The sequence below is a fragment of the Anastrepha obliqua genome, chromosome 3 (assembly GCF_027943255.1).
Source record: "Anastrepha obliqua isolate idAnaObli1 chromosome 3, idAnaObli1_1.0, whole genome shotgun sequence".
NCBI classification, from domain to species: Eukaryota; Metazoa; Arthropoda; class Insecta; order Diptera; family Tephritidae; genus Anastrepha; species Anastrepha obliqua.
Genome location: NC_072894.1, coordinates 41,989,238 through 42,005,307, shown reverse-complemented (window position 1 = coordinate 42,005,307; position 16,070 = coordinate 41,989,238). Strand labels below are relative to the sequence as shown.

Here is a 16,070-nt window from a genome sequence, read left to right as displayed (position 1 = left end):
AAATATATAAACTCTGTAGTTGATTTTTGCTTTTAACGGCAAAACTCCGAATTTTGAGTTAATTTTGAGTTGAGTCGCTTTTCTCGAAAACCATCGATATGTATGCCAACAAAATTAATCTTCAAGCATGCCTCAATCTCACTGCATGTCACGTCATGATGTTGTAATAACAGTTCAAGCACAGCAACGATTTATTCTGGCATAACAACCGATTTCGAACAACCACCATGAACTTCGCGGCTGTACGAAGTGTGTCTACGATTGAATTCGGAAAACAAAGAAATTCATTTCAAAAAGCACCAAATGCAGAAAAAACGGTTCAGAAAAAAGCACTAAAATATATATTATGTGATATTAAAAAAATGTAACAAGGGAATGGGCGAGCAGACACATAACTTCGGCAGAAGCTGTGTAGAAGAGGAAGAGACGATCTCACATCTGCTGTGCCATTGTTCTGCTCTATCCAAACCTAGATTTACCATTTTTGGTAGACCATTTTTTAATGAGTTGAAAGATCTTGGCTCTTTGAAAATCAGGGACTTCTAAAGATTCTGAAGATTCGCAAATTGAAATGTAGGGTTACTTGGCAACTGTATGAAGAAAAATATAAAAATAATTGTATTGAGTTTCATAAACATCGAAATAAAGAGGTTATAATTTCTTCTCATTGGTTAATTACAAATTCATTATCACTTTCAACATAGCATTGCTTGAGTGACTCTGTTTATGTGTGTACATATAGTACTCGTTTAATGCATTTATCATTGAATATATAATACTCATTTGATGTACTTATTTGTATATAAAGCATTTATCATTGTTTGCACTTTAATTTTTGTTTTGTTTCGTTCTATTTGCATGTAAATAAATTTGGTTTTACCGCGCTGCACTTCACACTACATTTCATTTTCCAAATCCACATTTACATTTTCGAAATTGATCAATTATCACAACAGGACGAAGAACCTTTGATGAGGGTATGTTCATAATTTCAATATACAATACTTATGTTATAAAATACCTGAATTTGCATTGGTGACGGCTTAAATTAATATTTCAGCTGAAATTCGAAATAAGGGCGTGACGTTTTCTTAGTGAACTGGGTTGCATTTTCTAAAATCTATTGGAATAAAATTGTTAAAACCAAATAATTTGGTAATGTAGTTGGTACCTATTATAACAGAACGGGCCATGTAATTAGTTAGATGCGTAAAACCAGCTGAAACTGATATTTTCATAGACTCAAGCATAGACTAATAATATAATTTTATTCTGGAAATTTGAGACAGAAATCGCATCTGACATGAGTAACTTATGTAAGCTCATTATATTGTATACGGAAAGTCTACGGACATCAGCCGTCTTGTTTCTAGCATTCTAAAGATTCCCTACAATTTTGAGTAAGCTCCAAGGTAAGCATTCTCCGAACTGCACTATGCAGTTTGTTTGAATTGCGGAGCCTATGGGAAAATGTTAGTGCAGAGTTAATAACTCAGTACATTAACCCTTCCAAGAGCTGTCGGACGCATATTATTCTACAGATTTTATTGGTGTTTTTTTTTTTGGCAAGCTGAATTGCAGATATTATACGGCTTGTGTATGAAGCAATTGCTTTCATAAGAGTTCTGAGATTCCTTTGATATCTCGATCTCTAATGTTTATAGGTTCCTTAAACTCAAATCTTAAATTGCAATTGAATAGTTCAGACCTAATCGCCAAGATATTTGACACGGATTCTTTAAAGTGCAGGACATTTACAGAGGAGATGTTGTACCGACTCAGTTTTTTCTTCACCTGCATAACTCCTGCAGAAATCAATGTGAGGTACACCTATTCTATTGGCTAGGGTGTCAAAAGTGCAGTGACCCGTTAAAACACTTGTGAGGACGCTGGTAGCTGATCTGCTAAATCCAAGCATGCCTTTTGTGCTTTTAAGATTAAGTTTTGGCCGGAGCCCTTTCGATATTCTGCTGTTAATAGTCAAAGACCACCTTCGATTGGTTTCTGCTCAAGCCAATCGCAGTGTGCAGTTCATTTAGAGCAATTCTTATATCTCCTAACACTCGCTGAAGGTCAAGCTCAGAGCCTTTCCTTGCACACTCATCCACTCTTTCATTTCCCTCCACTCCAGAGTAGCCGGGGATCCAACTAAGTGCAGTGTTGTGTTATTGGAGCGATCTGCTCCATTCTTTAACGATTTCTAGCAACCTATCAAATTCATTTTTACTAGGCTTTTGAAATTGTGACTCTAAACGAATATTTCCTGAGTGAGTTAAGCATCTTCGATTCACCATTTCTCTGCTTATTATACTTAAGTTCTGCTTGTTTGACAAAAAAATTCCATGTGAAAATAACGAAAGTTATTGAGCTAAATTCGGCGCCAACGAGTGCTATTATACCTCATGAAACTGGTTTAATTCACTATTTTCAATGCTGCCAACTATATTTGCCGATATTAGGAAAATCTCATTAGACTGTGTTCATACACGGCAACTTGCAACTTTTGGTATGGCGGTCAACGGAGAAGGGCGAAGGAAGCCGTGTTGTTCGGGCTCGGGAACAAGCTTTACGTTCTCGTTCTTCTCAATGTTGTTGCTGACTGTAGACTAAAACAAAAACGCCTGCATGCAACTCGATTAGCTTTTTTAAGTTAAAAAGTTTACTGAAATAATGAACGCCACATTCAAATTGCACCATATCTCTATATATTGGAAAACTGATGAGATAATTACGTTTAATAAACCAGGGAAGGCACATATCTTATCGGCCTATCTCGCTCCTACCAATATAATATCAGTACATCAATTTGGTTTTCGCACAAAACACTCTACCTTTGATCAAGTGCACATAATTACTCTGCTCTGTGTGCTCTGCTGTCTTTCTGGACGAGTCTAAAGCCTTTGACAAAGTTTGACACGGTGGGCTCCTCAACAAAATAAATGCGCTTCTACCAAAACAATATTTTAATATTCTAAAATCGTACTTATCCGGTCGTTTTTTCCGAATAAAATACGAAGACACATATTCCGAACTTAAGGAAATTAAAGCTGGCGTCCCAGAGGGCAGCGTGATGTGGCCCATTCTTTATATTTACATGTGATTTACCTAATGACATAAATTGCTCTACAGCAACTTTTGCTGACGACACAGCCATCTTATCGATAGGAGAAACTCAGATTGACTCAGTCAAAAACCTTCAAATTTATTTAAATAAAATCTCCAAGTGGACCATTAAATGGCGCATAAAACTAAACGAAACAAAATCGGCTCATTTAGACTTCACAGAAAAAAAATCAAATATCTGCCACGGCGTGCAAATCCCGTATCGCATCACCGCCAAATACTTAGGTATGACACTAGATACCAAGCTTAGATGGAATTCTCACGTTAAAAAGAAAAAAGAAGAGTTAGATATCTGATTTAAGAATATGTACTGTCTTATGAGCAACCAATCCCTATACAATAAAATTCTTGGGTGTAAAAGGAAATTGATATAAAAAAGGGGCGCAAAATTATTCAATTAATTCTGTTTTTGGATGACTTTTTTACTAAATAAATAAAAATTATTTTGAGTAATGAAAACCTTTATTTTGACCTATACTGCAGCTGTCTAAATCACAAGTGTCAAATATGGTTGACGTACGACGCTATTTACAAAAATTATAAATCTTCCAATGAGGTGATTGATTTTGATGATGGTTCATTCGATAACTTTTTTATTTTCAAGGCAGTTTAATGGCTTTAGGGTTGAAAAAGTCCTCGTTCGTATGAAGGAAACGTAACCAACTCGGTTTTACAAACCTCTCTTGAGGACACTTTTGTGCCTTTGAGCCATTTTTGGAAATATTTAAGTATACAATAGTGATGATCTTTATCTTATGTGACTTATATTTTCCACCAACTACCATCCATTTCACAAATGGTTCGTTAGGTTTCAGCAAATAATTTTAGACGTCAATTCGACCCAAATGTTATTTGCTTGAAAACGTGGCAAATCGATTTGGGATCAACTTTAAGATAAGGCTCTAGCGCTTTTCAGGAAAACTCTCAGTGCCTAGGTAATGGAATAAGTGGTCACATGCTGATTTGACTCCACGATTTCTATGATTTTATTTCCATTTCCGATGTTTAAGTAACCAGTGCTTGCCTCATCTACAACGTCCGTATTACCAGAATGAAATCATTAGATCCCCTAATTTGCTGTTGCATTCAATAGTGCATTGGGTTCTCATAGGTATATCACACTCTTCTGTGACTTTCTGCTCTGGATTTTCACCATGGTCATAGTGATACAGCAGAATGTATAGAATTTTCTTTTTTGTACTTTTATTTGGGTACAATGTAACACATAACTGGCCTCAACAAACACAAAAATATCCGTGGACGGTCTTACGTTAAGTAGCACTCATCACCATGCATTTGGCTATACTGTTCATCTGTCCACAAATGTTTTCATTTTTCCAAATTATTTTGATTTATATGCATACCTCTACTATAGAGATAATAACAAAAACGATTTTAATAATTTATTTCCTTCCATTAAATAGACGGATACTCTCAACCCATTCGATGATGACAATGGGCAACTCTTCGCTGCCTGTGGCTTGGATAGCAAACTATTGGATGACATGGACTTGACCAGCTTGGCATCGTCGATCGCAGATGATCCGATGGTGGAGTTAGCCGACCTACGAAGACAGGTGGTTTACCTTCAGGTATTTGCACGTTTTTATAAGTTTTTGTTGTTCTATTTTGATTTGTCCTTGTCGATGAAAAGTAAACTATACTTTTAATTTAAGTTATTCTTAAAAGTCTGAACAACTTTATTTTGAAAGGAGACAAACCACTGAGTATCTCTTCTTACTTTACGTGGTAATGCGTTGATTGTAACGAAAAAAAGAGAAAAGAAAAAAATTAAATGAAAAAAAACCATCCTACAAAAATTCGAAAATTCTAATTATATACAATTTTTCGATTAAGTTCCTTAGGTTATTAATATCAAATATTTGCAAGTGTAACAATTTCGCATAGCCCATATAAAGATTTTCCAATACCTTAACCGCAATAATTAAATTAAAACTAAGGTAATTTATACAAACATTGCGCCAAGCTTGCATTTTAACAAATTCAAATAACTAATATTCAGTTTTTTCTACTAATTTCGTTTCATTTATAAATTTGTGAATTCTTTGTTTTTTGTAAACAAACTTTGATATTTAGTAAATAATTTTTATGAAACATTACAAATTTTATCTGTTTTAAATTGTATAAAAAAGCATGTAAATATATGTTTGTACACATACTGGTATCTGCCAAAAAACAATGCACTTAATAGATCTGATAATTTTCGTGCTTAGATAAATATCAAATTCTTCGTACACACTCATGGCAAATTCAATGGCAAAAGGGGCAGATTTGTGCTAAAGGAATTATAATTAATTATTATTTATTGTGCGCCATTACCCCTAGATAATGTATAGGATACTCTATTTCATAACAAATTCAACCAAATCTTGCTATTCTAAAAGAAAATGTTATGCAGTAATAGGCGAATTTCAAATGTTAACTTTTAGCCGTTACCAAAGTCGTAACAATACAAACTAAAGAGGGAGCATTGGTATGTTTGGTATAGAGAATTAGTTGTTCCTTTATTTCTACTGTGAATATATATATGTACATACATATATTTTTTGCTATAAGTGAATGAGATTATTTACTTCTTCAGAATAAAATATGCTAAAAAATGAAAACCAAGACCAATGACCTTCTGCAGATTTTCTTTGCTTAGAGCTTGCCGCACTGTAGAAAACTGTGATCTGTAAATCTCAACTTACATTAAATGTATATCCGAAAAAATGTTTTTTATATGGTAAATATACATTTATTGTGATAAATGGAATAAAAATCTAAAATCGCAGTTGACTCTCTTTAAAACGTTGATTGCCATCTGTTGTCAGCAAACTTCAAATGTAAAGAAAAATCAATCAGAGTTGAATTTATTTATTTATATTTTACAGAAGCAGTTAAGATTTTAGTGCATATAGGCTATTATAAATGATGATACAAAAATTTTAACTACATAAACATTTCGACAATACACACCGACAATCTAGTGAATTGAAGCATATTATCAAAATATTTTATGTTTTCCTCATTCCAATAATTTTGGGATAAATTAATAAAAGTTGCATTATCGTCCGTTCAATTAATGTCCCTGCATTTAGGTAAGGCCCCAGTGCTGCGCTGAATGTCTTTTCCGATTGTTATGTTATTTCCGTCGCTGCTCAAAATGCAGTCAGGTTAAAGGAGGTTGGCCTCTGGAGGCAAACTCTCAAGAGACATGCTAGCATTTTTGGGCAATTAACACCGTATTTCTCCGAACTTCGGACTCAAACTGGAGTTTGAGAGTTGTACCAGGACAAAGATTCCAAGAAGGCAGGATTGTAAGGAGGGGAAAATCTGTACCGAAACGGGCGCCTCTGCCTCCACTGACGGTTCCAAGAATCAGAAATCGGAGCAGCGATTTTCTCTAAACCACCCAATTTATCTATTTTTTAAAAATTGCCCAATACTGTTGGAGTTTCTCAGGAAGAAATCTTTGCGATTCTGCAGCCATGCAAAATGCTTAGGGAAGGTGAGGGCGAGATATCAATATTTTTTTCAATAGTCAGGTTGCGATGAAGGCTCTGACGACGCCATGGTGCAGATCCAAATTAGGTAACTCATGCAATGGCAGAAATTATTCCTCAGGAAAGCGCAGAAAAGATTGTGCTCCATTTCTTCTTGTGCTATTTCGAAAACCATGTGGCCCCAGTACAATACACGGAGGACTCAGAAAGTCCTGGGGATTCCGCGCCAATCAATTTCCAAACTCGTAGCTGTGTTAACCGGTTATTGGACGATCGGCTCACACGCAAAAAAGCTAGGCCTACCATTTGATCCACATTGCAGAAGCTGTGGGCAGCTTTCAAAGAAGAATTCTGTTTAGCACTTTCTCTGTATATGCCCACGCTTGGCACCTAGACGATTAAAGTCACTGAGTTCTTTTTTCTTCGACACCTAGGGCAGTGCGCTAACCTAAATTCACGACGCAATCTGCACTTTTGCCATTGCTTGCTTTCAATATCAGAATAAATCATTTTTCAAGAATATTCAACTCAATTAGACGAATTTTTTGTACACACAAATGTAATATTCCTCTCACTCACACATTCAATATCCGTAATAATTTTGCCTATTTTCTAACTTAATTTTGTACTCTTTTGCGATTGTTTTTGACTGTATATTAGTTCGAAAAATTATAAAAATTATCTACATTATAACTAAAATTCTAAAATATTTTGGTATTACATTTCAATCATGCAACAACAACAGGGTGAAGTCGAAGATCGTGAACGTACAATACGTTTGCAAAAAAATCAAATCGAAAGTCTGGAATCGAAAAAACCGCCAGTAAGAAGTGACAGCACAAAAGAATGCATCAATACAGCAACACAAACCGAAAGGGTACGTAAAGGAAATGAAAACTATAGACTTGCATATGAATGAATATAAAGTGAAATAAATTAAACTAAAATAATTTGAAATGAAATAAAATAAAATAAAATAAAATAAAATAAAATAAAATAAAATAAAATAAAATAAAATAAAATAAAATAAAATAAAATAAAATAAAATAAAATAAAATAAAATAAAATAAAATAAAATAAAATAAAATAAAATAAAATAAAATAAAATAAAATAAAATAAAATAAAATAAAATAAAATAAAATAAAATAAAATAAAATAAAATAAGGAAAAAAAAATAAAATAAAATAAAGAAAAATAAAATAGAATAAAATAAGATAACTAAAATAAAATAAATTAAAATGAAGTAAACCAAAAATATTTAAAGCAAACAAAGGAATAAAGTCTGAAATAAAATGAAATAAAGTAGAATAAGAAATATAAATAAAAAAATTAAAAAAAGCAAAAAAAGTAAACAAAAATTAAAATAATCCAAAATGAAGACTAGTATGATAAGCTACATAAGCCGCGGTAGCCGAATGGGTTGGTGCGTGATTACCATTCGGAATTCACAGAGAGAACGTTGGTTAAAAACTCGGTGAAACACCAAAATTAAGAAAACGATTTTGCTAATAGCGGTCGCCTCTCGGCAGGCAATGGCAAACCTCCGAGTTTATTTCTGCCATGAAAAAGCTCCTCATAAAAATATCTGCCGGTCGGAGTCGGTTTAAAACTGTAGGTCCCTCCATTTGTGGAACAACATCAAGACGCACACCACAAATAAGGGGAGGAGCTCGGCCAAAGACCCAAAAAGGTTGTACGCGCCAATTATATATATATATATATGATAAGCTATAATAAACTAAAGCAAAATAAACTATAAAATTTAGATCAAAATAAATAAAAATAAAATGAAGTAAAATAAAACAAAATGAAATAAAATAAATTCAAAAAAATTGGCGTAAATTAAAATAAATTAAAATATATCGCCAGAGATAGTCTGGTCATGGCGGTGGTGGATAAAAGCCACCCTGACGGTTTCATCTCTCCATCAAACTGGAAGATTGTGGAGAGAAAACTTCAGTTGGGATACCTGGACGTTCTGAAACAGAACCCAGGGCCTCCTCCTTTCTGCTCTGACGCGGGATGGTTCCAGGCAAGGGTCAAGTTGATCGCGTGCTCGGATCAACGTTCGGTCAGCCTGTACGGCAAGGCCCTCGACCGACTCGGCGAGGTATGGCCCGGAGCGAATCTCCAACTCATCAAAAAGAGTGAAATTCCTAACAAACCCCGCGGCAGAGCAAGGATACCTGTAGAGCCATCCGATCCGGAAACCATCCTGGAGCTACTGAAGATCGGAAACCCGAACCTACCCACCGAAAACTGGAGGGTAGTTAAGGTGGAAGAGCCTTCAGGAAACTCCAGACATGTCACGCTGCTCCTGGACCAGGAAAGCGTTCAAGCACTGGACGACCGCAAGGGGATTGTGGCATTCGGGTTCACTACCACTACCATTTGGACCTATCAGCCGAAAAATCTCCTCGCACCCAGCGAAGAGAGTACGGCGGCCCCAGAGATGGATGTCGATAAGCCTCTCTCACAAGATTCGACGATTGAGTCCGACTCGGAATCAAACAGCGAACTTGTGGGAAACTTATTTAACATTCAACTCGAGGACGAGGATAGTCTTTTAGATAGCGGTGATGACGCGAACGCCACAGTCATCGAATGTCCCTCTAAAAGTGCTGCAGATTAATCTGCACCACTCTAAGGCTGCCTCGGCAGCCCTCATTCTTCGTCTCTCTGACCTCAGAGAAGACATCATTCTCATCCAAGAACCTTGGATATCAAACAACAAGATATGCGGCCTGAAAGATAGGCACTACACCTTGTTTCAAGGTGAGGCTAACGGTAGATCGCGCTCTTGTATTCTCATTCGAAAACATATTAATGCTTTTCTTCTTCCCCTTAGCAATGCTGACACCACTGCCATAGAGGTTGAAGCAGTCCACGGCCCGATCTGGATTGTGTCGGCTTACATGCCTTACGACGCAGCGGAGGCGCCTCCTCCTGAAGCAGTGAGGAGGCTCGTCAATACGGCGCATCTGATCCAGAAACGCGTCATTATTGGAGCAGACGCTAATGCACATAATACTGTTTGGGGCAGTACAAACAACAACACACGAGGTGAGCAACTTTTTGATTATATTCTAGCAAATAAGCTTGATATATGTAATAGAGGGGATGTCCCTACGTTTCTTAACTCGTCTAGAAGAGAGGTACTCGATATTACTCTTGCTAGCGAATCATGTACACAACTGGTGCAGGACTGGAGCGTTGATAAACAGCACTCTTTTTCCGACCACCAATATATAACATTCACTTTAAAAGCCGAAACGGCAAAACCCATGAAGTACCTTAACAAAAAACGTATGAATTGGATCAAATATAAAGAACATCTTGCCAATGGACTTCCTGATATCAGGCAGTTTGAAATGGCAAATAAAAACGATATCGAAAACGCTGTCAACATAATAACGAAGACGTGTCAAAGCGCAGCACGACAATCTTGCCCCCTGACGAAAACAGGAGGTAAGCATAAACCTTTTTGGTGGACTCCAGAAATCTCAGAACTTCGCAATCGAACTCGGAAACTCTTTAACCAATCTAAAATAACAGACGAATGGGAAGAATATCGACAATGTCTCAAAGACTTTAAGAAAGCCGTCAGAAGTGCAAAACGCACATCCTGGCGATCATACACTCAAGAATTAGAGAACACCTCAGAAGTAAGCAGACTACGCAAGATTCTTGCTTCAAACCCAGTCTCTCCCAGTTTTATCATGACTCAAGATGGAACTTGGACTACTTCAACTGACCACACTCTTAGAATACTTCTAGAATCTCACTTTCCAGGCTGTGTTGCCAACTTACCTGCACTTCCCAGCACTTTTCAGAGTAATTATGGGAATAGATCAGATCTAATCAGCTCTAATAGCATCTCTACAGCAATACTAAGCTTTAAAAAATTTAAATCACCAGGTCCTGACAACATCATTCCAGCAGAACTTCAAGAAGGACTAGAAATTCTACTGCCTTGGTTAACCAGGATCTTTAACAAGTGTTTAAATCTGTCTTATCTTCCGACAATTTGGAAGAAATCGAAGGTAGTATTCATTCCGAAAACGGGGAAGCCTTCACACTGTAAACCAAACGACTTCAGGCCCATTAGCCTAACCTCTTTTTGCTTAAAAGCTTTTGAAAAAGTCTTAGATGAGCAAATCAAAACCCAACTTGATACTAAGTTGATCTCAGAGGCACAACATGCCTACACTAAAGGGAAATCGACTGAAACGGCACTTCATTCACTGGTGCAAACAGTGGAAACTTCCCTTCACAATAAGGAGTACTCTCTTGTCGCATTTATGGACATAGAAGGTGCTTTCAATAATATTGAACCCAACGCTATTTTGTCTGAAATTGCCAAATTGGGTATCAATTACTCCATCCGAAAGATGATCGAACAAATGCTCCAAAGTAGAATAATCACTGCAGAGCTTGGGTTAAGCCGCATGAGAATGTACGCCGTCAAAGGCACCCCTCAAGGCGGAGTACTTTCACCCCTTCTCTGGAATCTCGCTGTAAACAGTTTGCTCCGAAATCTCGAAAAAGCAGGCTGCAAGGTTGTAGCCTATGCAGATGATATTGCTCTCTGCGTGTCAGGCAAACACCTGAATACTCTTACTGAGCTCATGCAACGCTCAATCAATATTCTGTCAAAATGGTGCACCGAATGCGGACTAAATGCGAATCCAGCAAAGACAGATCTTGTTCTCTTCAATAGGAAACAACAATCTCCTCCACTGCAAACAATAACCTTAAAAGGGGAATCATTACTCCTATCTGACTCAGCTAAATATCTAGGAGTTATTCTAGATAGGAAGTTGAGTTGGAAATTGAACATCGAAAACAGATGCAAAAAAGCCTTCATAGCTCTTTATACTTGTAAGAAAGCTATAGGCAAAACCTGGGGTTTTTCACCTCGGATCATTTATTGGATATATACCTCGATCATCAAACCGATACTCTTCTACGGTGTGGTTGTATGGTGGACAGCACTCGAAAAACGGTGTAGAGTAGCCACAATTGATCGAGTTCAAAGAACAGCCTGCCTCCTGATAACAGGATGCTTAAGTACAACACCTACTAAGGCTCTAAATACGTTGCTTCACTTGCTCCCTATCGATCTGGCTGGCAAAGCGATTGCAGCGAAAGCAGCGACACGCATGAATGCTATATCGAAATGGAATAAGTATCTTGGCCATTCGGCCATACTGAACAGGAACACTGTTATCTCTTCCGACATAGACTATCATGTAAGTCTTCCATCACCACCCTTGCTATTCTCCTGTTCACTCCCAACTAGGGAAGAATGGAAGACAAATCTTACCGAAAGCGATGGCCCTCTGACTATATATACAGATGGTTCAAAACAAGACGGCAAAGTGGGATTTGGAATCTTTTCCAATTCCCCTCACATCAATCTATCATTTAGATTACCCGACTACTGTAGCGTATTCCAAGCGGAAGTATGCGCTATCTGGTATGCTGCGAAAACTCTCTTAGAAAATAGAATATCACTAGAGGATATCCGCTTTTTCACCGACAGTCAAGCGGCCGTTCGAGCACTCAGCTCCTCTTATACCCACTCAGATGTGGTTCGATCCTGTCTCTTATCTCTTAACGAGATAAGTGTTCAGAATTCTGTCCAAGTTATCTGGATACCGGGTCACAGTGGATTCGAAGGTAACTGCAAAGCTGATGAGCTCGCAAGAGCTGGAGCTGCGCAATCATATGTCAGTAACTTACCCACAATCCACATTCCGCTCTCAACATGTAAATTACTCATTGATCGAGAATTTCACAGCGTTGCTGATCGGAGGTGGCGAGTGGAAACTACTTGCGTTACGACCAGACAAATCTGGCCATCCTACAATCTGAAACAGACAAAAACCCTTATAAGTCTTTCGAAACACGAACTAAGGCATATAACATCTCTTATCACCGGCCACTGCCTTTTGGGCACTCACGCACGTCGGCTCGGGGTTCCTCAAAACGACCTGTGCAGATACTGCGAGGACGAAGATGAGGAAGTATCGAGCAGACATTTGCTGTGCAGTTGTCCGGGTCTAGCCAGAAGTCGACTCGCTCTTCTAGGCTCTCCAACTATTGACAATCTTTCAGTACTCTCGGACCTGAAAATCGAATCTCTCATCAAATTTTCGAAACGAATTAATATCTTTGACCAAAATCTACAATAAAAATCTCGGTTAGGTGGGGAAATCATTTAAAATAATGAGCTCTAGGGCAACACAACGGACCCAACTTGCGGTCTATGTGGCACTCCGATGCGGGGTCACCCTTAAACCAACCAACCAACCAAAATATATCGAAATATGAAATAAATTAGAATGAAATTAATTCAAATAAATGACAGTAAAATAAAAAATTTGCAATAATCTACAATAAATATGAGTACTATAAATTAAAACAAATTAAGATAGAACCAATTTAAAAAATTTAAAACAAAATAAATAAAAATAAAATAGTGTTAAGTATTTGAAATAAAATAAAAATAAAATGAACTGAAATTAGTATAATTTAAAATAGAATGAAGCAAATCAAAATGAAATAAATTTAAAAGAATCAAAGTAAAAAATTCAAATAAGAAATAATAAAATAATAATTAATAAAATCCTATAAATTATAATAAATTAAATTAAAATACATTAAAACAAAATAAATAATATAGAAATAAAATGAAATAAAATAAATAAAAACAAAATAAATTAAAGAAAAAAATGAAAATAATTTTAAATAAATATGAGTGGATATATAAGCATAACTTAAATATATAAATATAAGAAAACAGATTAGAAAACTTTAATTAAATTGAATTAATGCCAATTGTAAGTAAGTGAATTTTTTCATCTTTTCTTTGCGTTACAAGCAGACCCGACCTCTTTCATACGGTCCAGAAGGATTGTCAAGGTAAGCCACTTACAAACGTTTTTAAAATATCAAAATAAATTGGTTTTGGTTTTTCTCGTAATTCTCTCAATGGGAAAGTTTTATCAAAAGGATGTAATTTAAACTTATTGTATTTTATTTTATTTTGTTTCTAACAACTTAGCCTTTAAATTTTTGAACTTTACTTATTTTTTTGTTTTGGTTTTGAATTCCTCTCAACAGCCTTTCTGCACAACAAATCAACCTCGTACTACACCACCTCGCTTGCAATTGCAAGCAAACATTCGTACAATTCCTCAATTTTCTTAAAACTAAAATACCCACAAAACATTTTGCCTCCAACCAAATACTAATCGCATCCTTTCCAGCAGTTGTGCAGCGCTTCTTCACTATAATTCACCGCAAATTGCAACATTTCAAAGACAACTTCGGTGGCATTGTAATCGGTTGCCTAAACGGCTTCACAGCGTCAATTGGCCAAAGCGGCGTCGATGGTAGTGGCGTTGGTGTTGAAGATGGTAACTGGCAATCGTGCCTTAGACGCATCGATGGCACCTTGCAACGACTCGTTGTATTTGCATGTGGCACGTTGTTGCACTTCACGCGCAGTTGCGCCGATTTGCATATTTGGCGTTGTTTGGTTGCAAATTGCAGACAGCTTTCGTGCAATATTTTGACATGCTACAACAGCAACTACATGCATCATCGCTATTACCGCGGCCTAGTTGCATACTATAGACAAGACTTGGCCAATTGGCTCTATTTACGTATGCGCTATGTAAGCGATTTGCTTACGATGAACATCTTTTGTTTCTTTCACCATCTACAACGAATTTTGCCATAAGCAATTTATTCGCGAAATTTCGTGAAATTGCCAAGACAGAAAGAAGAGGAACACGAAAAAAAAAATGCCAGCATTAGTATTGAGTGAGCACAGGGAAAGGGAGAGGGGGGGGCGGGGAATAAATTAACGTGCTTGTTTAATTATAAATATTTACTTGAGTTGAGCTGCAACATCAGAAAATAATTAATTTATACCAAATTAAAATTGTTCATGCATATTAATACTAGTACATATGTATTTTTTTTATATTCAAGCTTTTTATAAAAATCGATTTATATATAAGTAGAAGTTCGTATTTTACCGCATATCAATCAAAAGCTAATCTCGCAAATTTCTCTTTCATGCTGCCTTATTTGAATGGGTTTCACGAACAAAATATTGAAAAAATATGATCTAATGCTTGCTTTAATATTACATAAAAATATACATTTTGTTAACTCACACACATACGCACCCATACACATTGCCCCTCATATACTTACTCACACATCATTACACGCTGCCACACGCAAAAATCCTCTGAATCGTATCAACTGGTAAAAACTTATAGACTACGCTTTGGTGAAGAACAGGTACTGTTTTGCGATCTTATCATGGCCGTTATTGTTTTATGTGCCATTAACATTATCTGTATACTACATATAACCTACTCATGTATTGACAATTGTTCATCTTGTCTATAAGACTAACAGAACTCTCGAGTTGGTACATACTTTTATGCACTGTATAGAAAAATATGAGGAATAGTAAATAAGTAAAAATAATAATATTTAGCTTAGCGTTCAGAAATGTTGATATCCAATATCCAACCTAAAATTATACAAATAATGCTAGAATTTTAATTTAATTTTTCTATTTTTATGCTTACGATTCCTTTCTATCGTAATTAACTAATAATAATTATTTTAAAAGTTGTAAAAAATTACAATTATTTGCTAGTGAGGCCAGTGATCTAGAACTATATACATAAATATAACTAAATATTGTAACTATTTTTTAGTATGTTATTTTTGGACCTGTTGAGTACATATTGAGGAATTGGCGGTGTATGTAAGACTAGTCAAAGATTACGTGAAACACTCATGTATAGTTAAAGACCAACCTAATTGTGGCTTTTAACAGCAGTGAAGTTCATTCTGGGATCCTTTAGTTGGAAGATCACTGAGGATCCTATTTGGAAGATGTTGATACCAAATTATCTATTCCTTAGCAGACCCACATTGTCGATAATGATATTTGTATGTTTTTGTGGCTAAGAACTTAGTAGATTTTTAAAACGTATGAGAAATCGCAATGGTTCTAATTAATGTGAAAGTAATAAACCCTATAATAGAGTGAGGGAGTTTTTTTTTTTTTTGTCGGGACAACTAGCAAATACAGCACTCAGATACAATTAAGTCCAATGTACTGCACTCGGATTTCCCTTGGCTACTCAGATTTCTTCGCAGATTGGGTAGATTTAAAGACAATTAAAAGGGAATCCAGGTGTAGTACAATGGACTTAATTAATGTCTGAGTGCTGCACTTTTGTCCCGCTGGACTCCGCATAGATACCAGAGCCGGAGCTGTACTCGGTCCGGGAGCCATCCTGTTGTTATTTATATTCATAGTATGTATATTGTGCGCAGTAGAAAAATGAACAACATAACATACCGCCGCAATTTTCTTCCAATGTACTCTCAATATAATT

The 16,070-nt window shown here is 36.2% G+C and overlaps 1 protein-coding gene across 1 annotated transcript in view; it reads left to right on the top strand.

Annotated features, from left to right (window-relative positions):
- The window catches only part of LOC129240765 (uncharacterized), a 115,933-nt gene extending 100,778 nt beyond the window's left edge, over positions 1-15,155 (top strand). The window contains exons 11-14 of the mRNA XM_054876745.1: positions 4,548-4,700; positions 7,375-7,506; positions 13,520-13,557; positions 14,931-15,155. Coding sequence (XP_054732720.1) covers positions 4,548-4,700; positions 7,375-7,506; positions 13,520-13,557; positions 14,931-15,063 — 456 coding nt within the window. The 3' untranslated portion in view covers positions 15,064-15,155. The remainder of the gene's footprint in view (positions 1-4,547; positions 4,701-7,374; positions 7,507-13,519; positions 13,558-14,930) is intronic.
- Positions 15,156-16,070: the final 915 nt, after the last annotated feature.